The following is a 26,186-nucleotide window of genomic DNA, read 5'->3' on the forward strand; positions in this document are numbered from 1 at the left end:
CCCAAATGGCTTCTTGTAGTCTCAATGAGAAACCATACAATGGGGTGAGCTATCAAGAGCACAGCTGGAATATATGGAGAGTTTTTTTTTTTTTTTTACTGTAACTGCCTAAAAGGTGTTAGCTGAAATTAGGCCTGAATTTGTGTGTCACTGTAAGTCCATGTAAAACTACTTGTGCGGCTAAATCTACCCTGTCCACAAGGTGACAACATGGCAGCTGTGTGATTGTTGCTCCAAAACCAACAGCGTTTCCACCCTGTTAAAGGAAGTAGAAAAATAACAGAAAGTAAAACTGTTACAGAGGGAGCTAAAAAAAAAAAAAAAAAACCCTGTTCACAAACTACATTATATATGTTGTTCAAAGAGTTTTTAAAGTGTTTGATGGACCTTGGCTTTAAATCTGCCTATGAGTATACAGCGTGTTCTGAATACTGTAGGTTAAGCCTACATGGCTGGCAGTGTGATTAAAATAGTAGAAGCAAATTGAAGCTGGTGCTTGTTCGTCATGTGTTGGAAAGGTATATAACTTGTTTAAACACTCTTGTGTTTAATTTTTCTGTCGGCGACATGCTCAGCTGAGATTAACTCAACATCTCCTCTTACAAACCACAAGCCGGGGCATCCTGTACAAGCCTCTCGAATGCCAGCAGGATGCAAGACTGGTGAAACTGAGACCATGAGCATTAAAGATGAACTCCAGGCAAACGACTAAATGCACACATGAAACACATATGATGGGGCTGCTATCTGCCATAGGATTTTCACTTCTGTCCATCCAGTCCTGAGATGTACACAGCTCTGCCTCCAGCTCAGTTCTGTCTGGAGGGCAGGAAACTTGATTTTTCTTTGCTGCAGTTAGATGACAACTACGGGTCTTTTCTCCTCCCACAGAATGGGTCTGAACAATGGAATGAGTAGCAGGACAATGAGCTCATCTTTCTGTCATTCTGCTCTCGCCTCCAATCAACATATTTTTTGTTGGCGCATAAGCCTTTCAAGCTGTACAGAGTATTGCAAGAGGGTAATACCCAATCAAATTCAGGTTAGCTGTTGCTGGCCTTGGTTTCTTAGTCACTGACCAGGCTGTTAAACTGCAAAAATTCCCGGCTGAAGTCAGCCCTCGAGATTGTCGATAGTCACAGATTATCATATTTTGATAGCACAAAAATTGCACTAGTTGTAGCTAGTTTGTGTTTTTGCCATTTGTCTAAATAAATATGATAAATTCCACATTTTCCTTCTGTTTCTAGCTATTTATCAAACCGAGTAATCTGAATATATTTGTAGCGCTATCCCCTGCGGGTGCTGCTTGGTCATTTTGCCTTGAATCCAAGAACAAGCTCAGCCCCTCTCACGCACCTGGTTTAATTAAAGTTACTGGAAGCACTTATGAGAACATAAGCATAGATTCTTTAACTTGCTTGTGAATTAGCACCAGGAAATAAATGGTGGTTTGTGCATAAATGAACACAGAAGGTAGGTTCAGACAGTCCACTAGACAGTGTAATCACTATGCCAAAGTAATTTAGTATAAGGTTCTCTACCACTAGGCTGGGATTAACTCATGAATTAGCAAAGTCAGCAATAAACAGTACATATAAGCATTAACTGCAATGTGATCAATATTATACCTAGTCTAGACTGCACTCTAGAAGGCTCCCTGGCTGGCTAAGATATGGTCCAATGTCACCTGAGAGATACTGCTTAGCATAAGCAATAGATGAAGGTCTCTGTGTGGCTGTTGTAAATGGACAGTGTTTAGTCCTAACTCTTCAGCCGGCTAGCATTGGGGCACAGTTGTACTATTGGTGCACATGAGTACAGTCAAGTCACACCTGCTGGCCTTAACCAAGGCTACTATACAGCTGTATGGTCAGTTCCTAAAAGGGCTCAGTCTCTCTAGCAGCAGATAGTAAATCCCCACAGCAGCAGCTCACCAGCCCCATCAATATTGCGGCTCACCATCTGGTCATACACAGCAATTAATCCGCTCTCTGCTCTGCACCCAGGTGCCTCTGTCTGCAGTCAGCACTCTGGATCCCTCTCAGGCCTCTGAAATGCAGCAGTGATGGTGCACACTGGACAGTGATATGCACTCTCTGATCTCCTTTACAGGGAGAGGAGAGCTGTACAGCCTCTGGGAAATGCAGTTGAAAAGCTCTTGATTACAGTAGGGTATCTTTCCTCTGGACTACAGCTTCCACTGTGCAATGCTGCCTGACTCAGTCTATTGAATTCTTCCTGCTCAGCAGCTTCCTTCTTTTGCTGATATAGCTGTTAACCAATTCAGCACTGCAGGACAGCAAGTACAGAGAGCAGCTGCAGCCAGTGTTTATCTCACTCTATATGCTTAGCCAAGCACCTTGCTACAAAAGTCATAATGGTACCTAATAGGATTGTTGATGGTGAGTTTGACGTTCTGGTGAAGAGAGTATGGGGACATTTTGGGCTCATTACAATGCCATCTGAAAATCTGTGGATATATTAGGCAGCAAGTGAACATGTTGTCCCTTAAATTGATGTTCTGAAAGCAGAAAAAAATGGGTAAGTATAAGGATTTGAGCAGCTTTGACAAGGGCCAAATTGTCATAGTTAGATGACTGGGTCAGAGTAACTCCAAAACTGCAACTCTTGTGGGATGTTTCTAGTCTGCGGTGGTCATACTCAGAACCTACCAAAAATGGTCCAAGGAAGGAAAACCAGTGAACTGGCAACAGGGTCATGGGGTAACCAAGGCTCACGATGCATGTGGGGAGTGAAGGCTGGCCTGTGTAGACTGATCTAGGGGATGAACTATTGTACCTGAAATTGCTGAAAAAGTTAACCTCCCTGGTGGTAATCCTGAGTGTGTCTCGGGGTGAATTTTCCTTACCTAAATCAGTAACCCGGAGCCACACTCGGGATTGCATCGCATTATCCTGGGAAAGTTACTTACTATGTCCTCAGGATCCTGCAATGTCCCCTCGCTGTGTCTGTGTGCTGTTTTCTCCGCCTGATGCCTCTGTTTGTCGGGATCCGTTTTCCTGCAAGCATTGCAACGGGGATGGAGTCCAGCGCCGAATTCAAAAAGTGCAAAAAACAAAACGCATACAGTACACTGTAATCTTACAGATTACATTACAGTATCAAATCCTTTCACATCCCATTTATCCCTAGTGCTTTGTCCAGTGCTCTGCATGCAGGTTTATATTATATATACAGTTCTTTCTGCCTGGAATCTTGAGTTTGTCCATAGCAACCAAAAAGTGTTCCTTTTCGTCAATAGTGGTTTTAGACCAGCAAAGCAGCGATAGTAAATTAGAACCACTTGCAGAATTGAGCGATAGTGAATCATGGGGAAGTTCATCATCGAACACTGAAAGTAACGTCAGTGACAATTCTGCAACAGAGCAAATTTCAGTGTTTTTGATTTGATTACATTATTGAATACATTTTATTATTATTATATTATTTGTTATAATTATTTATAGTTATTTATTATATTATAATTTATGATTTTGTTTCAAACATTACCATACCTGGGATGTCTACTAGACTCTGGTTTGGACAGATTTAAGTGAGTTTTTCCTAAGAATTACAGGACTACAATATAAAACGTCAAATTTCCATGTGAAACAATGTACCGATTTGAGATGCAAAAATTTTACATAATCATACCGCCAGGGAGGTTAATGTTGGTTCTGATAGAAAGGTGTCAGAACACACAGGGGTTGATTTACTAAAACTGGAGAGTGCAATATCTGGTGCAGCTGTGCATGGTAGCCAATCGGCTTCTAACTTCAGCTTGTTCAATTAAGCTTTGACAAAAAAAAATGGAAGCCGATTGGTTTCCATGCAGAGATACACCAGATTTTCCAGTCTCCAGTTTTAGTAAATCAACCCCACAGTGTATCAGTTTGTGTATGAGGCTGCGTAGCCGCAGTCTGGTCAGGTTGCCCATGCTGACCTGTGTCCACAGAGTAAAGCACCTACAATAGGTACGTGAGCATTAGAACTGGACCACAGAGTAATGGAAGAAGGTGGCCTGTTCTGATAAATCCAAGAATGGTTTGAGGAACACAAGTTTGAAGTGTTGAAGTTATACAGATCTAAGTACAAATGAGCATCTGTGGGATGTGCTGGAAAACAAGTCCGATCCATGTAGGTCCCACCTTGCAACTTACAGGACGTAAAGTATCTGCTACTAACAGATGGTGCCAGATACCACAGAAAACCTTTAGAAGTCCAGTGGATTCCATGCCTCGACGAGTTATAGTGGGCGGTCATTATGTTAGTACTGATCGGTGTATAACCTAATAATATATAGGGTCATTTACTCCCAACTGCATACAGATATTTCAGGCTTTTCGGTCATCAGTGCAGTGTATGAAAACCTTGGCTTTCATGGAGTAAGGCTTTTGACCCAACGAGTTTTGGTGAGATGTTTCTAAAGAAATCTAATAGCCATCATAATCTGGTTAAACTTGCTGGGTTCCAAATATTTTTTTTTAAATCTTGACCATATTAAAGAGAAAATTCATTTAAAAAGTTTGCATTTCCTTCAAGCACTGCAGTGCTGTACAGAGGCGGAAAGGGTTAACAAAGCGAGAGAGATGACAGATTATTTTAGCTTTGCATATACTTGGCTCTTGCGTTTCCCACACAGAGTATTTTCGCAGTGTAAACTTTGCTTTTACTGCATTCTTCCAGACATGCAATCACTCCGCTGACTGCCCTATGTACAAATCTTAGTGGATTTTCCAAACGTGAAACACCCAGGCAAGTTCACACACATGTAGAGAGTGGGGCCCATTGTCAGGTGATTGTTTTATTTTAAGACGGAGACAACAGCAGTTGAAATTCAAAGATCTCGGTGAAGGTAAACCCTTTTGTTCAAATGAATAAGGCAACATTACAAATATCTTGGAGGTCTTGACAAATAAAATGTATATGAAAAAAACTGCTAATAATCCAGTAATCTGTGTAAACATGACTATCTTCAAAGGGTTGATGATGTTGTATGTAGGTTTAAAGTAAATTTCCTGCCACAAACTGTACAAGTGTTAATGGATAACTTCACCTTTAAAGAAAAGAAAATGCACATTTTTTGCGGGTGCAATGCTCTGCAGGCATTTTTTTTAGGAGCCTACAGAGGATTGTACCAGCAATCAGCAGCTGGTGGGTAAACGTCAGGATCCTGCAGAATCTCTGTATAGCTTTATGCCCATACCTCTCCTACAGGCAGATAGTTATTGAAGACCAGGATGAATCAATATAATCATTGAGGGTGCTCACCGGTACCCTCTGAGTTCACTGAGAACTACAAGCCTTCTGCTGCAGTGGATGACAGGACTTGTAGTTCATTCTTTCACAGAACTCTGTGAATGATGGATGCAGCTGTGGGTTCCCTACACTGAGGGATCAGGGTGGAGGGAGGCTGCATTAGTAACATGTTACACCCTAAATACAGGTGTACCGAGTAAGATCTCAACAAAATGGTGGTCCTCTGCACACACAGACTAGCTCCCTGTTGCATAAATGTGAATGAGATGGGTATAAAGTGACTTCAGCTCCTAGTCTCGCCCTTTTTGCAGATTAATCATAGAGATCCCAGAAAGGACGAAACGCCTCCGAGGAAACCTCTATGGGTGGAGAACAGGAGCCAAAGGTATCTCATACCCATTCAATCCACATTCATGCAACGGAGTCGGTGTGTGTAGACGACCACCATTTTGTTTAAGTCTTCTACAGCCTGACAAGCCAATCCTGTCTATCTTGCACCAGTCTATTCACATGCTGATCTGACTGCCCAGTTTTGGGGGCATTTGGGTGGTAGAGTTTTTTTTGTTTTGGTAACATGTAAGATGTTACTAAAGGTGAATTTATCCGTTAACATAGTTTATAAGACCATCGCTGAGTAGGGTTAAGTCAGACTGGTGCTTTGTATGCTGTGTGCCAAGGCAAAAAAGAAAAAAGAAACATACATTTTTGTAATATATGCACATTTCCTTATGCTTTGTCTCTTTAAAAATTTGCAAGTAAACATTTTTGATGATCCTGCCAGAAACTCAGTGCACTCCTAACTTCCTGTCTGAGCTGACAACACACTGCAACTTCTACACTAAAATACCAGGCAGTGTATGAGTTCTCCACTGCAGAACACCTGCTCCTCTTCTCATCTGCACAACGGAAGGGAGAGGTGATCTGTAGTCCAGCTGATGAACGCTCGGACAGGGCTGATAACACTGCTTGGGTTTACAGTGCAGCAGAGGCAGTGTGTGAAGGAAGGTAAGAGCTCACTGGATTTCTGACAGGATCCACAGGTGTTTTCTTATACCTCCGCATTTTTAATGGGAACATGTGGAAAATCTTTGTGTACTGCAGAGATGCATTGCATTAAAACCTAATTCCAAATGGAATGGGAAAGAGTATTTATTTTTTTGTATATGGGTGTTTGTCTCCCCTGTGCAATCCTAATTTGCACATGCACCTTAATAAATTCATAGCAGTATAGTATTATTATTATTATTATTTAAGGCACTTATATAGCGCTGTCAATTTATGCAGTGCTTTAAATATACATTGTACATTCACATCGGTCCCTACCCTCAAGGAGCTTACAAACTAAGGTCCCTAACTCATTTTCATGTACTAGGGCCAATTTAGACAGAAGCCAATTGACCTACCAGCATGTCTTTGGAGTAGACATCTGTGTGCACTGCAGTTGTCCAGCAATGGGCATTGGACACTGCCAGCCATTTACCAGTGACACTATGCAACTCATAATGTCACTCAACCCTCCCCCCCTTTCCCAAATGCCATCTTTGGGTTGTAATGGCAAAGCCTGACTAGGAAATGCTTCCAGTAGGCCCTGATGCTGTCAAGGCTGTAGATAGCATGAGGGGGGCTGAGCATGTATTGCATGGTCTCACTGGTAAATGGCTGCCAGTTTCTGAATGCCAGTGCCACATCAGTCTGTTAAAAAAAAATGGCCGACATTCAGTCTGTGTGTATGCCAGCAGGTCTGACAGAAGCTGGTCATTTGACCGGCTTCTGACGGATGTGCATCCTGGAAAATCAGCAGCCTTCTGACTCCCGATCAGCCCTTTCAGCCAATGGCTGAGAGCACTGAGAGGAGATTTCTGGTGGGGAGGGGGCGGAAAAAAACTCTGTACCAGGCTTAATTCTAGGATGAACATCCATTTTAAAGGAACCAAAGCCAATGTCAACTTTCTATTATACGTGAAGAGTAACAAACTTAATATAAATAAGAAACTCATTTGAATTCCTTTGAAATGTCATATTGTTTACTGTTTTTTGTTCCCTGTAAGGTCCCTTTCTTGGAAGTCTTTCTAAGATGAAGTTATGGGCTGTTCTGGCTGTCTGCATTTTGCTGTCGAGCTCCGTGTCCAACACTCCATTGCCCTCACACTGGTTAGCTGGTAAAAAGAGATTTAGTCAAGAATCCCAGCTGGAGGAGGAGGACACGGCTTTGGGAATGTACGAAGCAGCTCCTGAGCTTCCAACTGCCGTAAACGGCCAGCAAGATGTGCAAAACCTTTGTGAGTATTGTTTTCATTCTGTTATCATATCACATAACTAAGACTGTACTGCAAGACTCCCCATTATGAGTTCTTATAGAACGGGTCTTTATAGATTGAAGCTTTTGGTTTGTTTTTTGTTTGACTCTGGATGCCCAGTTGATGATTCTGGGACTTCTTGACCCTATTATGACTTCTCCCACAGTCCTCCATATCTAGTGTTTTCTTGCAGCCTGGGGCACAAGCAAGACCTGGGTAAACTAATTTGCTAAATCTAATTGCTGCTTATTTTACTTTTCTGCAAAGGGTGGTATAGAAAATGAGATTAGTACTTTTTTTCTAAAATATATTTTTTCAAAACGTACTAAAAAAAACTTTCAGACGTGATCTAATTTTCTTACGACAGAATTTACATTAACTTAATGATTATATTTATTGGTACAATACAGCCAAAGTACAAGGCTTTCTTGGTAAATTGGATATATTTTAATTCCCATCCGTTTGTTGGCCTGTTGAGAATGGTGGAATCTGAATCATCCTTACATGCTAAAGGACAGATCCCTAGAATATTGCTATGCCTCAATATACTTTGATATTCACAACAGATAATGCTGGTATTAGTTCATAAGGTTTTAAGGAAGTTCTTTTGTTTGTAATGAGAATTTTGAAAAGAAAATTGAATTGTTTGCAGTTATTGATATTTTTCATTATTTTCTACATAACTGTAATATTCCACGATTCATATATACTGTGATTGTACTACAAACGTACATACCTATGGTCTATACCAGGGGTTTTCAAATGTTTTAAACAAAGGGCCTACAGTCCTTCAGACTTTAGTCAGTGGGAGTAAAAAAAAATACATAGTGCCTGTAGTTGGTAGAGGGAAGTATAGTTCCCAATAATGGGTAATAGTGATAGGAATAATTTCCTTATTGTTTGCATCAGTGGAAGGAATAGTGTCCCATTGTTAGTATCTGTGGGAGGAATAGTGCCCTATTGTTAGTGCCAGTGGAAGGAATAGCGCCCCATAATCGGTGTCAGTGGAAGGAATAGCGCCCCATAATCGGTGTCAGTGGAAGGAATAGCGCCCCATAATCAGTGTCAGTGGAAGGAATAGTGCCCCATCATCGGTATCTGTGGGAGAAATTGTGTCCCATCATTGGTGTCTATGGAAGGAATAGTGCCCCATCATTGGTGTTAGTGGGAGGAATAGTGCCCCATTGTCCACATCAGTGGGTAGAATAGTGCCTCATAATTGGTGTCTGTGGGAGGAATAGTGCTCCGTCATTGGTGTCTGTGGGAGAAATAGTGCTCCATCATTGGGGTCAATGGGAGGAATAGTGCCCCATCATTGGTGTCAGTGGAAAGAATAGTGCCCCATCATCTGTATCAGTGGGAAGAATAGTGCTTCATATTTGTGAGAGGAATTCCCAAAGTCCAGATAAAGGCATGCAATTTGCAACATCCAGCCTATGGGCCGCAGTTTGGAGACCACTGGTCTATACCTTGTACTACTACTACTGCCGGACACAGCTGATAAGACTATGGAGTGTATTGAGCAATGTGGTCAAACTCTAATGCCTGTTGGGCAGTGCAGTAACCTAGAGGTCAATTTATAAATCCGCAAATTGGCCTGTCACAATCATACCACTGCTATAAAAAAAATACTGAACATTTTTATGGCACATTAATGTGCTTTTCATACGTATTTCACTTCACTTGCTTCCAGACAGAGAGAACTCCATAAGATAACACAGGCTAAGATACTCTACAGTCTACATTTTATGCACTGTGGAGTTACTGTGGTATAGAGTAAATAGTAGTCCCATAGTGTCACTGATAGAAAAGGGAAGTGGAGGTGCAACATTTTTGAAATGGAAGTTACTGGTACAACGTTTGTCGGACTGTCTATCTTCTGGCTTTAAGCAAAGCGGCTACCAAAAACATCCTTAAGCATGGCTGAAGCCTAAATCTGATTGGTTCATACAGTAGAGGTGTGTCTCCTCTTTATAGGCTTCAGGTTTCTGCTCTTGCTTGGTATTGACCCCTTCCTATTGTGTTAGATTAAGTGGGTCTGAATGAGGGTGGACAGGACAGAGACCTGGTTATCTAATCTCTTTTTTTGGGCTGGGAGGCCAGGTGATACTGTTAGCAGTGTCGGTTTCCTTCTGTCTTTGCAGCCATGGGAAGGGGAACTCTGTGTGTCTTTTTTCACACTAAGAATCTGTGAAAAGAGTCGAAGAAAGAAGTCTTTATCAATCTCAAAGAAGAAGGCTTTGACCTCGGCACTTTCATGTCATATTCCTTACTCAGCACAAATGGAGTAACTCTGGATTAGCCTCTGGCATCTCCACTATGATATAATAAGTAGTAAAACAGAGCTAATGCAAAGGCCTTTGATGCCCTTTTTGTTCAATTACAATGAGGAATTTGGTGTGCAAGGCTAGAACTACACATACTTGTATGAAATATAATTGATACTATATGCATGATATAAATAAAATATAAATGTAATGTTTGCAAAATTTAGAGCACCAGCACAGAGTAAAATAAACTTTAAATTGACTTTCCAGTTCAAGAGCAAGGCCAATTATGCTGGAAAGATATCTTTAGTTCCTTTTTCAATAAAAAAATCAATATGTAATTATTTCCTTCTATGACTGATTGTTGCATGTTGCATGTCAATGGTGTAGTCTTATATCAAACATGTCTCCCTAAAACAAGCTACCTGCCCCCTGAATTACATACAGCGTTTCCAATCCTATGACTATCGCATACAGAGTTTCCTATATTATGAGTGGAGGCCCATTCATTGCACTTACAGTGCCCCCATCTGGTCAGCATCTGAAACAATGTCTATAAATTTGGGTGACCCTCCAGAGGCCTCACTGTTGAAGCAATGTTAGATAGCCCCCCCGAAGGGAGATAATATTAGTGGGCCTTTGCACGGAATTCAAAAAGACTGAAAATATGTTTAGGCTTTATAAAATACATAATGTTATGATAGCTTTTGGTAGCTATAGGACTCTCCAACCTTGTAAACATGTACGGCCATATCTGACATACCTGGTGCTTTTGAGGTTAGTTGCATGGAGGAGCTTAGAAGTGAGAAAAGATCCACTCCTCAGCTTTGAGGGGGTTTAAAACGGGGTTCATGGCACGCTCATTAATGAAAGATTGAATACAATCCTTGAGGACAAGTATGACAAATTTCAACAGACTTGGCAATCCTGGATAGACCACTTCCCACCTTCTCAAATGACCTCCCAATTCCTAGAAATTTGAAGGTTCCATGTGGTACAGCCTAAAACCCCCTGGGGTTCCCAATTCCCTCCCTTCTCCATTTCCCTTCCCTTTCTCTCTCTCTCCCTTTCTCCTTCTCTTCTCCTCTTACTGCTTCTCTTTACTTGCTTCCTCCCCAGTTTGTTGAGTGCCTATAGTCTCTGGATGAACAGCGTAGACCATGGCCGTTTATTTCATCCGCTGAGCAGCCAGATGACAGGTCCATCTCCCCTCACTGTGCAGAGATGGACCTGTCAGAGCCCCGCTTTCCTCTATGGGGAGATCGGATGAAAATCCAATCTGATCTGATACACCATACAGATGGAAAAAGTTTCCATCCATCTGTATTTCACGGATCAGATCGGATCATGGTGGATGTCAGCGGACATGTCACCAACGACATATGCTGCCCCATAGAGATGAATGGAGTGTCTGATCAGGTCCACCTGAAAAACTGCCAGGTGGACCTGATCAGAAAGCCCATGTGAAAGGGGGCAAAGGCTATTGCTGCTCTTATTTTGCATTTTGGGGAGAAATACTTGTACAAAGTGTATTGGTACTTTTATTTATACTTCGTTGTACCGCTTTTACTTATCTTGTTTTGTTGAAAAATTTCAATACATTTCAGTAAAAGAATTGAGAAAATATTAACTGAATTACTTTATGCCTCCACAAAAAATATATAAATAGTCTGTAGAGACAAAATAACACACCCTTTGCAACAGGAAGTAAAAAAGTATCAAAATGGAGAGCTTTATTTTTACTGTAAGAGTTGTGAATATGAATAATGTTTTTTCACAGGAACCTATTCTGGCTTTCGTTGTTGGTTTTAATAAGGAGCTGGTTGTGTCTCTAAATGCATAAAATACAAATGGCTACTAGTACTGTATTTATAGGTAAAATCATTGTAGAATGTTTTGGATTGCCTTTGGATACCAGAAAGATTTTTTTTTTCCCTGTTGGAATAAGTTACATAATATAAGGGTATTTGCCTTCCTTTGGAGTAACTGTGGTTTTTAGGGTTCTGTGGATGCTTTTTGACGATGCGTTTTGTTGAACCTAATCGATAGGGTTGTTTTTTCAACCTGACATACTATGTAATATGTGAAACAAGACTGCAACTATTTGGAGTTTACCATGAATGTTGGGCAGAATGTATATACAGAGTGTAAAAGGAAGGACGAAAATCCCATCAGTGAGGGTTATCAGAAAGTAAATGTATTTTCTGTGGTTTGTTCCACTATGTTACTGCAGGATTTAGTGGTGACATAAGGGTTGGAGGAAGGGACAAATGCACAGGTGGAGGACACAGACATCTGATACTCTCAAAAGTGTCTGAGTAGCAGAAATGAGCCACTGGAGAGGTGAGTGTATTGTGTTCTACTGAACATAAAAGTAACGTTTTTAAAACTTTAGAACAGCTATTCTCAATCAGGGTTCCAAAGGTTCCTCCTGAGGTTGCTAGGAGTTCCTTGAGCTATGGCTGATTGATCTACCATCTGATGGTGCCTGCATAGTTCCGGAGCCAATGCCACTTGGCAGTGCCAGCAGGATGACCAGTTTATCTTTGGTCTGTGGTCTGTAAGGCTCCTTTCAGACAGGTGGACTCCGGCAGCAGATCCACCTGCTGAGCAGGCAATCTGTCTGCTGATCCCTGCTGTCAGATTACAGGTCCATGTCTGCTCCACTTATACAGAGTGGACACGAACAAAGACAGTTTTCCTCTATGGGTGATCAGATGGAAACAGACCACCAGTCCATTTCTATCCAACTGTCAACCAATTGCGCCAGATGGATGGGTAACAGATCCCCCATCTATCTGTTTTTAGCGGACAGGATCAGCGCGGATGTCAGCGGGTGTACACAGACACATGTCTGACATCCTCCACTCCATAGAAGGCAATGGATTGTCTGATTGGGTCCACCTTAAAAACTGACAGGCGGACCATATCGCTCTGCCCGTGTGAAACAGGGTTGCATTCTTTCTGCCGACCACCAATGTAAGGAGAATTTTTTGCCATTTGACCCTCCCAACAAACTGGTTTTAGTGAGGGTTTCCGGAGACCTGAAAATTATTTTAGGGCTTCCTCTGGAAAAAAAAAAAAGGTTGAAAGGCTACCTTTAGACACCTACACCTGACAGGGTCTTAGAAGAACCTTTACAAAGTCTGATTGGGGGATGATTTGTTAAACACCTTAAAATGCTTGTTACCTAACTGCCTCTGCTCTCACTACACTGAGTAACTCACCTCAAACAATCATGTAGCAAGTGACTTTAGTAAAGTGAGAACTCTTGACCTACTTCCAGGTCATTGACACAAAATCTGGAAGCCATTTGATCAGCCTAAAAGCCAGCACATTGTCTTAGTACTGGTTTTCTATAATCTGCTTGTAATGACGGACATGTCTGATGAGTAGATGTTGTGCACAGGTTAGCAGCAGAATGGGAGCAGCAGTAGGTGTGACTGCTGTATGGCAAAGGTGAAGCTCCATGATCAGAGCTGCACACATCCCTGTATGAGCATCTGGTGATCTTTACAGCTGTTGCCCAGATGTCTCATTCCCTGCAGTTACAGTGCTCCCACTGCGTTTTCCAGTGTTTGTTAGATATTGCTGTATGCTGAATGAACGTCCCAACCTGTTAATGATGGTGAAAAGAACAAACCATACGAGGGAAACATTGACATAATCTGGGGGCAATAAATGAGCACTCAACTTCAGATCTTGTCTCTGAAGATAGATAGAGGCTAGATTTTATCTGACTGTAACCTTCATCTGCCGCTCTACCCTTATAATGTAGGATCACACGCTGATGTCTGAGCTCGTAGTAATGACAGATAATAGATGGCTAATAGACCTAGAAGTGCTCCTGGTCAGAATTGATATCTGGTCTTCTTAGCTTGCCGTAGTGGCAGCTTACCAGTGGTATTGCTGTAGTTGTAGATGGCATTAGCTAATGGTCCTGATACACCCTGACCTATGGATACATATAAAGAACCTGATCTAAATGGTTCTCCTGTATAGTGTCTTTTAATGTGGATCATAGTTGACACCCTGTACAAAAATAGAATTGTGACATTAATAACAAGAGCAAATCAGACCTTGCCTCATTTTTATTTTATTTTACTTTCACTGAACATGGCAGCTGGAATAAGATTGGATGCTGTGGGCAATACCCCCCTCACTGGACCTTACAGGTTAATTTGTACTGTATCACCAAAGTCTGATTTCTAATAAAGGTTTAAATTTGGTCAGTTGCTGAGAACCCCCGTAAAAGGAAAGTGTGCTGTTATAATACAATTCAATGTGCCAGTCATTCTCTGTTCAGAGGTTACTTAAAGAGGAACTAAACTCTCTTACAAAACACTGCCTATTTTTAATCCTTATGATGCTAGCCTTAGTAAAAAAGAAAGTATATAGTATTTACTTGTGTTAAACTTTTTCTTTCTCTGTTTTTTTTCTGCTTTCCAGGCCCAGGCAAATTATATTATACATCCCAGGAGTCTTTACGAGGGGACCTCTGGGTTTTCTCCGCTAAGCACGCCCTCTTGGCTGCATGCTTGCGCTAAGGACAGATAGATTGATTGATCTATGTTTATGCACCTCCAAAACGTCCCACTTATTACAGGATATCCAATATTTGGTTAGGGGCGTATCTGATCATTCTCCCTTATTGGTCTATTTGAACACTAAACCTGCCACGACTTTGCCGAGGGCACCGTGGAAACTAAATGCCTTCTGGCTAAACCCATTTACCGCTCACAAAAGGTTATTTTTTGAAATTTCAGATTTCTGGCTGCGCCATGCAGCCCACTCCAATTTAAACACTGCATGGGATGCTTTTAAAGCATTCTTAAGAGGTATCCTTATTACTGAGGTTGCGGGCATTTAGACTAGAACGAGTGCACAGAAAGAACAGCCTGCACAGCTGGTATGCCGATTGCAGGCAAAGTTCATTGCTAGCCCATCTGATCCCAATAGGGAGGACTGGATGGCAGCTCAAGAGGCAGTTGATCATATCACTAGCTCTGCAGCTGACAGGAAACTTTTTTTTAATAGACTAGGCTTCTACGAGGAGGGGGAACACACAGGCCATCTGCTTGCAAAAATTGTGAAGTCTTCCCAGACTTCTCCATCCATAGGTGCATTGTGTACCAGAGTGGGGAAGGTGGTGAACACTCCTACCCAAATTATGCAGAAGCTGGTGGAATTGTACTCTAATCTGTACAGGTCCCTGAATTGCAGGAATACTTGCAGGACATAGATTTGCCCTGTCTCTTTTAATCTCAAAGGTCACTTTTAGAGGCCCCTATAAAGATAGAGGAATTACAGGAGGCGATTAGCCTTTCTCCTAATTCCAAGGCCCCTGGGGGTAACGGCTTCCCTATGGAAATATGGAGGATCCTTTCTACCACAATTACTTAAGGTGCTTAACTCAGCCAGGGACTATCAGTGTCTGCTTGACTCTGACTAGGGCCAACATTGTTCTCATGCTAAAACTGGGCAAAGAACGGCTTGACTCAGGATCATATAGACCAATATCTCTTTTACAGAGTGATATTAAAATATTAGCCAAAGTCCTGGCCTTGAGGCTCAACGAGGTTATATCCTCTATCATTCATTTGGACCAGTCTGACTTCATGCCTCAAAAATCCACTGCCATAAATCTTCGAAGACTTTTCCTTAATTTACTATCTCAGTCAGACAATGTGGGCAGTAGAGCGCTGTTGTTCGTTGGATGCCCATAAGGCCTTCAACATTATACTCTGGGCAACCATGGACAAATTTGGATTTGGCGACACATTTCTGTCTTGGGTCCAGCTATTATATAGCTCACTGCAAGAAGTTATAAGAGAAGCGGGTCAAATTTCTTTACCACTTCCCCTATACAAAGGCACCCACCAGGGGTGCCCATTATCCCCTTTACTATTCACTATTGCCTTTTAGCCCATGGCTGCCTTAATCCGGTCTAACCCTTCTATCTGTGGATTTCAACATTTGGGGATTAATGAAAAACTTATGCTATAACTTATGCTATATGCTGATGACACTATGCTGCTTTTGGGAGAAACTGCTTACTTATTGAAGGAGGCAATGTCGGTTATTACAAAATTCGGTGTATATTATGGCCTAGTGATTAATTGGACCAAATCCTCGATCGTGTTGATAGATGCAGCTTCTGATAGCCAGGGATGTACGTTACATAATGTACCGGTGACTTCCTGCTTTAAGTATCTGGAAGTCTATGTCAACCCTGAGGCACAAGATTACATTTCACTCAATCTGTCACCTTTGTTGGGCCAAATTCGGGATAGAGCAAAAGTGTGGTCAAGACTTAAAATGTCCCTGGTAGGTAACGTACTAATATAAATGATCTTTAGGCCACAACTCCTTTATATGTTACATAACATAGTGAACATGATGGTTCCCCTTAAAATATTTAGTATTATCAATTTCATCTTTAGGTATTTTCTATTGCTTAACAGGCCCCCACAGATTAAGCTTGCGCAACTACAGAAATCTAAGGATATGGGAGGCCTGGCCTTGCCCAATCCATGGCTTTATTATCTCAGTTATTGCCCAGTAGTGATGGCCGAACGGTTCGCCCGGCGGTCGTTTCGCGGCGAATTTCCGACTTTCGCCGTCCGCGGGTTCGAACGCCTTTTTCCGTCGTTCGCCCCGGCGGACTTACGTGTTTAATGTATACAAGAACTTTAACCTTTCGTGACACGTTTATCATGTGTTACAGGACAACCAATTGAGACATGACAGCTCATGGACACTTGGACATTCCCCCTAACCTATAAATACACCCGATCCGGTGGCCATTTTACATTCTTTCTTCTGTCACTGTAGGGAAAGGATCCTGTGTGGAGTAGGGACAGAGAAAACGCTAGCTATTTGGTACACAAAAGTTCTTTTCAGGACTGGTATAGGTGTTAGGTCAGCAGCCTGAGTTTCTTTTGTCAGTTTAGATAAAGGGACAGAGCGCTGTATGCTGCTATTTTAGGGACAGCTCAGCCAGATTAGTCTTTCTTCATCATCATCATCATCATCATCATTAGCTGTTACTATCAGGTCCACAAAAGAGCTGTTCCAGCTAATCGTTCCAGCCTACTCTTTTTTGCCAATTTGTATAGGGACAGGCAGGAAGCAGTGTGTCAGGCAGTGAGGATAATTTTAAAGACTTGCTGTTACTATTAGTTCCACAAAGGTTCTTTTCAGGACTGGTATCAGTGGTACGGTAATAGGCTTGTACACGTATAATATTCTTTCTTCCAAATATAGAAAGAATATTATACTTGACTGCTGCCCTTCTGCTGCAGTCTGCTAATCATTCACAACTCACTTGTTCCACAAAGCTCTTTATCAGGACTGGTAACTTGGTCTGTCTAGGGTGCTACGGTACATAGGCTTGGGTGCGGTACAGTCTGCTGTTCTGTAAGGACCGCTATCGGTCCACAATACATAGGGTTGCCGTGCACTACTGCTGACCGCTGCCCTATACTGCAGCAGTCCTTCAGCGGTATAGGGACTGACGCACAGTCTGCTAAACACTAATACACAACCTGCTTGGTCCACAAAAGTTCTTATAAGGACTGGTAACTTGGTATAGGGTGCTACGGTACATAGGCCTGAGTGCAGTACAGTCTGCTGTTCTGTAAGGACCGCTATCGGTCCACAATACATAGGGTTGCCGTGCACTACTGCTGACCGCTGCCCTATACTGCAGCAGTCCTTCATTGGTATAGGGACTGACGTACAGTCTGCTAATCACTAACACACAACCTGCTTGGTCCACAAAAGTTCTTATAAGGACTGGTAACTTGGTATAGGGTGCTACGGTACATAGGCCTGAGTGCAGTACAGTCTGCTGTTCTGTAAGGACCGCTATCGGTCCACAATACATAGGGTTGCCGTGCACTACTGCTGACCGCTGCCCTATACTGCAGCAGTCCTTCATTGGTATAGGGACTGACGTACAGTCTGCTAATCACTAACACACAACCTGCTTGGTCCACAAAAGTTCTTATAAGGACTGGTAACTTGGTATAGGGTGCTACGGTACATAGGCCTGAGTGCGTTACAGTCTGCTGTTCTGTAAGGACCGCTATCGGTCCACAATACATAGGGTTGCCGTGCACTACTGCTGACCGCTGCCCTATACTGCAGCAGTCCTTCAGCGGTATAGGGACTGACGCACAGTCTGCTAAACACTAACACACAACCTGCTTGGTCCACAAAAGTTTTTATAAGGACTGGTAACTTGGTATAGGGTGCTACGGTACATAGGCCTGAGTGCAGTACAGTCTGCTGTTCTGTAAGGACCGCTATCGGTCCACAATACATAGGGTTGCCGTGCACTACTGCTGACCGCTGCCCTATACTGCAGCAGTCCTTCATTGGTATAGGGACTGACGTACAGTCTGCTAATCACTAACACACAACCTGCTTGGTCCACAAAAGTTCTTATAAGGACTGGTAACTTGGTATAGGGTGCTACGGTACATAGGCCTGAGTGCGTTACAGTCTGCTGTTCTGTAAGGACCGCTATCGGTCCACAATACATAGGGTTGCCGTGCACTACTGCTGACCGCTGCCCTATACTGCAGCAGTCCTTCATTGGTATAGGGACTGACGTACAGTCTGCTAATCACTAACACACAACCTGCTTGTTCCACAAAAGTTCTTATAAGGACTGGTAACTTGGTATAGGGTGCTACGGTACATAGGCTTGAGTGCGGTACAGTCTGCTGTTCTGTAAGGACCGCTATCGGTCCACAATAGATAGGGTTGACGTGCACCACTGCTGACCGCTGCCCTATACTGCAGCAGTCCTTCAGCGGTATAGGGACTGACGTACAGTCTGCTAAACACTAATACACAACCTGCTTGGTCCACAAAAGTTCTTATAAGGACTGGTAACTTGGTATAGGGTGCTACGGTACATAGGCTTGAGTGCGGTACAGTCTGCTGTTCTGTAAGGACCGCTATCGGTCCACAATAGATAGGGTTGACGTGCACCACTGCTGACCGCTGCCCTATACTGCAGCAGTCCTTCAGCGGTATAGGGACTGACGTACAGTCTGCTAAACACTAATACACAACCTGCTTGGTCCACAAAAGTTCTTATAAGGACTGGTAACTTGGTATAGGGTGCTACGGTACATAGGCTTGAGTGCGGTACAGTCTGCTGTTCTGTAAGGACCGCTATCGGTCCACAATAGATAGGGTTGACGTGCACCACTGCTGACCGCTGCCCTATACTGCAGCAGTCCTTCAGCGGTATAGGGACTGACGTACAGTCTGCTAAACACTAATACACAACCTGCTTGGTCCACAAAAGTTCTTATAAGGACTGGTAACTTGGTATAGGGTGCTACGGTACATAGGCTTGAGTGCGGTACAGTCTGCTGTTCTGTAAGGACCGCTATCGGTCCACAATAGATAGGGTTGACGTGCACCACTGCTGACCGCTCACCTATACTGCAGCAGTCCTTCAGCGGTATAGGGACTGACGTACAGTCTGCTAATCACTAACACACAACCTGCTTGTTCCACAAAAGTTCTTATAAGGACTGGTAACTTGGTATAGGGTGCTACGGTACATAGGCTTGAGTGCGGTACAGTCTGCTGTTCTGTAAGGACCGCTATCGGTCCACAATAGATAGGGTTGACGTGCACCACTGCTGACCGCTGCCCTATACTGCAGCAGTCCTTCAGCGGTATAGGGACTGACGTACAGTCTGCTAAACACTAATACACAACCTGCTTGGTCCACAAAAGTTCTTATAAGGACTGGTAACTTGGTATAGGGTGCTACGGTACATAGGCTTGAGTGCGGTACAGTCTGCTGTTCTGTAAGGACCGCTATCGGTCCACAATAGATAGGGTTGACGTGCACCACTGCTGACCGCTGCCCTATACTGCAGCAGTCCTTCAGCGGTATAGGGACTGACGTACAGTCTGCTAAACACTAATACACAACCTGCTTGGTCCACAAAAGTTCTTATAAGGACTGGTAACTTGGTATAGGGTGCTACGGTACATAGGCTTGAGTGCGGTACAGTCTGCTGTTCTGTAAGGACCGCTATCGGTCCACAATAGATAGGGTTGACGTGCACCACTGCTGACCGCTCACCTATACTGCAGCAGTCCTTCAGCGGTATAGGGACTAAGAGTTTTGTCACAGGGTCATTTAAAAAATGACATGCAGAGGAAGAGGCAGGCCCTTCCGCAGGGGTGGTAGGGGTAGGGCAGGAGCAACAGGCTTGAGCCAAAGTGGGAAGTTGCAGAAGGTGCGTTCAATTACTTTAAAGGATGCACCAGACTTGGTTGAGTGGCTCGCTCAGCCTTACTCTTCTGCACCCTCCTCATCCTCTCGATCTGCACCCTCTTCTTCACTCTCTGCTATGTGCACCCCCAAAGACACTACCACCAACAACACGACCACCACCACCACCACCACATACCTTCCGCTTGAGTCACTGGAATTATTTTCCGATCCATATCAAGAGGACATTTCTGATGCGCAGCCACTCTTGGTATTGGATCAGGAAGAGGAGGTAGCAACAAGCGCTACTCAGCAGTCTGACGCCAGTACCCAGATCAGCCCAAGGAGGAGGTTGGTCCCCGGTGTTGCTGCCTACTCTACTTATAGCGGTGGGGAAGGTGACGTTGATGATGACGTGTCTAGTGATGTCACGTGGGTGCCCACAAGAGAGGAAGAGGAGGGGAGTTCAGAGGGAGATATGGACCAGCAGATAGGGAGGAGAAGCAGCAATGACTTACATTACACAGCAGGGACAAAGCAGACTGCAAATGTATCAGGAGCGAGTCATCGACCATGTACGGTCACATCTGGCGCTCCCAGGACACCGGCACATGGCTCCGCAGTGTGGGCTTTTTTTAACGTGTCCGCTGCTGACAATAGCGTTGCCATCTGCAATCTTTGCAGTCAACGCGTTAGTCGCGGTAAGCCCAATACTCACCTAGGGACGACCGCCTTAAGAAGGCACATGAGCAGCCATCACCGAGCCCAGTGGGAGCAACGGAACACACAAAGCCACACTGCAGGCTCTCACCGTCCAGCCTCGTCTTCTACTTCTCCTTCTCCTCTCTCCTCACAATTGTCCTCCACTCCACCTTCCATCACGCCAAGCTCACATTTTTCTGCAAAAAGGCAGGCTTCCGTGGGCCTAATGTTTGAGCGTAAAAAAATGATGACGCCGGATAACCCTCTTGCCCAACGGTTGGCGGCTGGCTTGTCAGAACTCATAGCCCGCCAACTACTGCCATATAAACTGGTGGACTCGGAGGCCTTTCGCAAATTTGTGGCCATTGGAACACCACAATGGAAGGTCCCAGGAAGGAAGTATTTCTCAGAGAAGGGCATCCCAGAGCTATATGGCCATGTTCAGCGGCAAGTGAATGTATCTCTGGCACACAGTGTCGGTGCCAAGATACATCTGACCACAGACACGTGGTCTAGCAAACACGGGCAGGGAAGGTATATCAGTTTTACTGCCCACTGGGTGAACCTTCTGACGGCCGTCAAGCATGTAACCCGTGGCACCCGTGTAGATTTGGTTTTACCGCCACGGATTGCATGCAGGCCTGACTCTTCTTCTCCTCCTCCTACTCCATCCTCCTCCCTCTCCTCCTCAGCTGCCTCCTCCTTTTCCGCTGCTAGCGTCTCTTCCACTGCACCGCCCAAGCTCCCCAGAACCTATTCCACATGCCAGGTGAGACGTTGCCATGCCGTGCTGCGTCTGTTGTGCCTGGAAGCAAAGAGCCACACTGGCCCGGCACTCCTTTCAGCTTTGCGTTCACAGGCAGATGAGTGGCTAACACCGCTCAATTTGACAGTTGGTAAAGTGGTGTGTGACAACGGTGCCAATCTGCTTAGCGCATTGAAACAGGGCAAAATCACGCACGTGCCGTGCATGGCACACGTCTTAAACTTGGTCGTGCAGCGATTCCTTGTCAAATACCCTGGGGTCCAGGACATCTTGCGGCAGGCAAGGAAAATCTCGGCCCATTTCAGAAGATCTTACACGGCCATGGCTCGCCTTGCTGACATTCAGCGGCGACACCATCTGCCGGTCAGACGTCTTATTTGCGATTGCCCGACGCGATGGAACTCAACCTTCTATATGCTTGATAGGCTGCTCCAGCAGAAACGTGCAGTTAACGTCTACCTGTATGAACTCTGCGAAAGAAACGGTTCTGGGGAGCTGGGTTTTTTTTCACCGCGCCAGTGGCTGCTCATGCGCGACACATGCAGACTTCTGCGGCCATTTGAGGAGATCACCAAACTGGTCAGTCGCAGCCATGGCGCCATCAGTGACATGGTACCTTATGCCTTCTTTCTGGAGCGTGCATTGCGTCGTGTCATTGATCAGGCTGTGGAGGAGCAGGAGCGGGAAGATGAGGAAGTCGCAATGCTGGATGAATTCCCAGGGGGGGCTACTCTATCTGAGACAAGTCAACAACAGGAGTCTGATGAGGAGTCAGAGGAGGATGGTGCCGGGGCGGATGAGCAGGAGCAAGAAGAGCATGCTTTAAACCTTTCTGGGATCCCTGTTGTGCGAGGATGGGGAGAGGAGAATGAAGAGGACGACATTATCCTGGATGATGAGCAGGAGCCAGGCCACCACACCGCTTCCACTTTAGTGCAAATGGGGGCCTTCATGCTCCAGTGTTTTAATAGGGACCCCCGTATAAAAAGCATGAGGGTCAAGGACCAGTACTGGGTGGCAACGTACTTAGACCCCCGGTACAAACACAAAATGGCGGAAATGTTACCGCCGTCGCAGAGGGCTGTCAGAATGCAGCACTTCCAGGCCTTGCTTCGAGAAATGCTGCATTCTGCTTTTGCGTGCGCTGGCAGAGGAGCAATTCCCACTCCCAGAGAAGGATTTGCGGGTACCAATCCAACAGCGCCTGCAAGAAGAGGCCGGTTTGAAGATGTGTTGGTGACTTCGGATATGAGGTCATTCTTTCAGCCGACCCATCGACAGGTGTCATCCGGATCCAGCATCAGGGAACGCCTAGACCGTCAGGTGTCCGACTACATTGGGTTAACGGCCGATGTGGACGCTCTGAGGAGTGATGAACCCCTAGACTACTGGGTGGGCAGGCTTGACCTCTGGCCAGAGCTTGCCCAATTTGCAATCGAACTGTTGGCTTGCCCCTCATCCAGTGTCCTGTCCGAAAGGACGTTCAGCGCAGCAGGGGGGATTGTGACCGATAAGCGTACTCGCCTAGCTCACCACAGTGTTAACTACCTCACATTTCTAAAAATGAATGAGGCATGGATCTCGGAGGAATTCAACACATGTGATCAGTAGACCATGTATATGTCTATAAACAATTTTTGGAATCAAGCACACAGACCTTCTTAATTCATTTGGCTCACTTCCCTGACCCAAAAAAGCACACCGTACTATATGCCCCTACCCTCCTCTTTGAAGAGGTTGAGCGGTGTCATATTTCTACTGGGGCTGCTTATTATGAGGGGTTCCCACCATCCCTGTGCTGTGCTGACTTCCTCCTGGGTGTTCTTATTATGAGGGGCTCCCACCATCCCTGTGCTGTGCTGACTTCCTCCTGGGGGTTCTTATTATGAGGGGATCACACCATCCCTGTGCTGTGCTGACTTCCTCCTGGGGCTGCTTACGGTGCTGCTGTCAGCGCTGTATGTCACGGAGCTGCTGTCAGCGCTGTATGTCACGGAGCTGCTGTCAGCGCTGTATGTCACGGAGCTGCTGTCAGCGCTGTATGTCACGGAGCTGCTGTCAGCGCTGTATGTCACGGAGCTGCTGTCAGCGCTGTATGTCACGGAGCTGCTGTCAGCGCTGTATGTCACGGAGCTGCTGTCAGCGCTGTATGTCACGGAGCTGCTGTCAGCGCTGTATGTCACGGAGCTGCTGTCAGCGCTGTATGTCACGGTGCTGCTGTCAGCGCTGTATGTCACGGAGCTGCTGTCAGCGCTGTATGTCACGGAGCTGCTGTCAGTGCTGTATGTCACGGAGCTGCTGTCAGCGCTGTATGTCACGGAGCTGCTGTCAGCGCTGTATGTCACGGAGCTGCTGTCAGCGCTGTATGTCACGGTGCTGCTGTCAGCGCTGTATGTCACGGAGCTGCTGTCAGCGCTGTATGTCACGGAGCTGCTGTCAGCGCTGTATGTCACGGAGCTGCTGTCAGCGCTGTATGTCACGGAGCTGCTGTCAGCGCTGTATGTCACGGAGCTGCTGTCAGCGCTGTATGTCACGGTGCTGATGTCAGTGCTCTGTATTACGGTGCTGCTGTCAGTGCTCTGTATCTCCTGCACCCTCTTGTTTGCCTACCCTGGTCCCTGACCTTCCCTCTCCTCCATTGCCTTCATTAGCTCCATAGTCCTGAATTGTCAGAACAATTTCCCAAATAAAAAAAAAATGCTTGTAGTTATCGATCCCAAATTCACCTCATACATGTATTATGCTATTGTCCAGGTGGTGGGACTACGTGCTACCCCCTAATAATTACCCCGTGGCCGCAAATTCGACCTAAAGGTTTGCGAAATTCGCCTCCCATTGAAGTCAATGGAGCCCGCGGCGAACGGTCGTTTTCGCGAACGTTTGTGTCCGTTCGCGTTTCGCGTTCGCGAAACGTCCCGTCGGAAGTTCGTCCATCACTATTGCCCAGTTATAGCATATTGTCCAGACCATGTCTTTTGAGCAGGAAAAGGAAGGGAGAAATTCTAAAGAAGATACCATTTAAGGCCCTTGTGTGTCAGTATGTATGTAACATGGGTTAACACTGTAACTGCGGGATTGGTGGCCGTGGTCTATGTGAAATCCAATAAATGGTTCCCTACATATGCCCTGATGCAAAAGGTGTGGAACAAGGTCAGACATTTATTAGTATTATTATTATTATTTAAGATACTTATATGGTGCTGTCAATTTACACAGCGCTTTACATATACATTGTACAATCACATCGGTCCCTACCCTCAAGTAGCTTACAATCCATGGTCCCTAACTCACATTCATATACTAGGGCCAATTTAGACAGAAGCCAATTAACCTCCCAGCATGTCTTTGGAGTGTGGGAGGAAACCGAAATACCTGGAGGAAACCCACGCATGGCACAGGGAGAACATGCAAACTCCAGGCAGGTAGTGTCATGGTTGGGATTCCAACCAGCGACCCTTATTTACAGGCTGTTTATGGCTTTGTTAGTTATAGCCCAATTTGGGACAATAGTTATTATGAGTAGATGCAGTCACTGACATGTGAGTTTCGGTGGAGAAAACATGGAGTGACTCACCTGAGGCACATTTTTGCCAATGGTAAATTGTGCTCTTTTTCAGATTTACGGGAGCGGTTTTGACTCCCGCAAACAATGTATTTTTATTACATGCAGCTGCAACATAAACGTTTACTGTACAAAATAAGGTTCCGTTGCCATGGACCATAGAGTGAGTACATGGATTGAAAACTGGCTACAAGGGCGAGTTCAGAGGGTGGTGATAAATGGGGAGTACTTGGAATGGTCAGGGGTGGGTAGTGGGGTCCCCCAGGGTTCTGTGCTGGGACCAAACCTATTTATTTTATTCATAAACGACCTGGAGGATGGGGTAAACTGTTCAATCTCTGTATTTGCAGATGATACTAAGCTAAGCAGGGCAATAACTTCTCCTCAGGATGAGGAAACCTTGCAAAAAGATCTGAACAAATTAATGGGGTGGGTAACTACATGGCAAATGATGGTTTAATGTAGAAAAATGTAAAAGAATGCATTTGGGTGGCAAAAATATGAATACAAACTACACACTGGGGGGAGAACCTCTGGGGGAATCTAGGATGGAAAAGGACCTGGGGGTCCTAGTAAATGATGGGCTCAGCATTGGCATGCAATGCTAAGCTGCTGCTAACAAAGCAAACAGAATATTGGCATGCATTAAAAAGGGGATCAACTCCAGAGATAAAAAGATAATTCTCCAGCTCTACAAGACTCTGGTCCAGCCGCACCTGGAGTATGCTGTCCAGTTCTGGGCACCAGTCATCAGGAAGGATGTACTGGAAATGGAGTGAGGATATTAGTTATGAGGAAAGGTGGTGAGCACTGAACTCATTCTCTCTGGAGAAGAGACACTTGAGAGCAGATATGATTTCAATTTATAAATACCGTACTGGTGACCCCACGATAGGGATAAAACTTTTTTGTGGAAGGGAGTTTAACAAGACATGTGGCCACTCATTAAATTTAGAAGAAAAGAGGTTTAACCTTAAACTACGTAGAGGGTTCTTTACTGTATGATCGGCAAGGATGTGGAATTCCATTCCACAGGTGGTGGTCTCAGCACCTGAACGACCACAACATACAGGGATAT

General features: G+C 44.7%; 1 protein-coding gene across 1 annotated transcript in view; it reads left to right on the forward strand.

The window, feature by feature from the left end:
• Positions 1-26,186, forward strand: part of GDNF (glial cell derived neurotrophic factor) — a 102,903-nt gene that overhangs the window by 25,253 nt on the left and 51,464 nt on the right. The window contains exon 2 of the mRNA XM_077462834.1: positions 7,311-7,541. Within this exon, the coding sequence (XP_077318960.1) occupies positions 7,337-7,541 (205 nt within the window). The 5' untranslated portion in view covers positions 7,311-7,336. The remainder of the gene's footprint in view (positions 1-7,310; positions 7,542-26,186) is intronic.

Source organism: Lithobates pipiens, unplaced genomic scaffold (genome assembly GCF_037356315.1).
Source record: "Lithobates pipiens isolate NorthernLeopardFrog02 unplaced genomic scaffold, aLitPip1_a1.2 Scaffold_3, whole genome shotgun sequence".
NCBI lineage: Eukaryota > Metazoa > Chordata > Amphibia > Anura > Ranidae > Lithobates > Lithobates pipiens.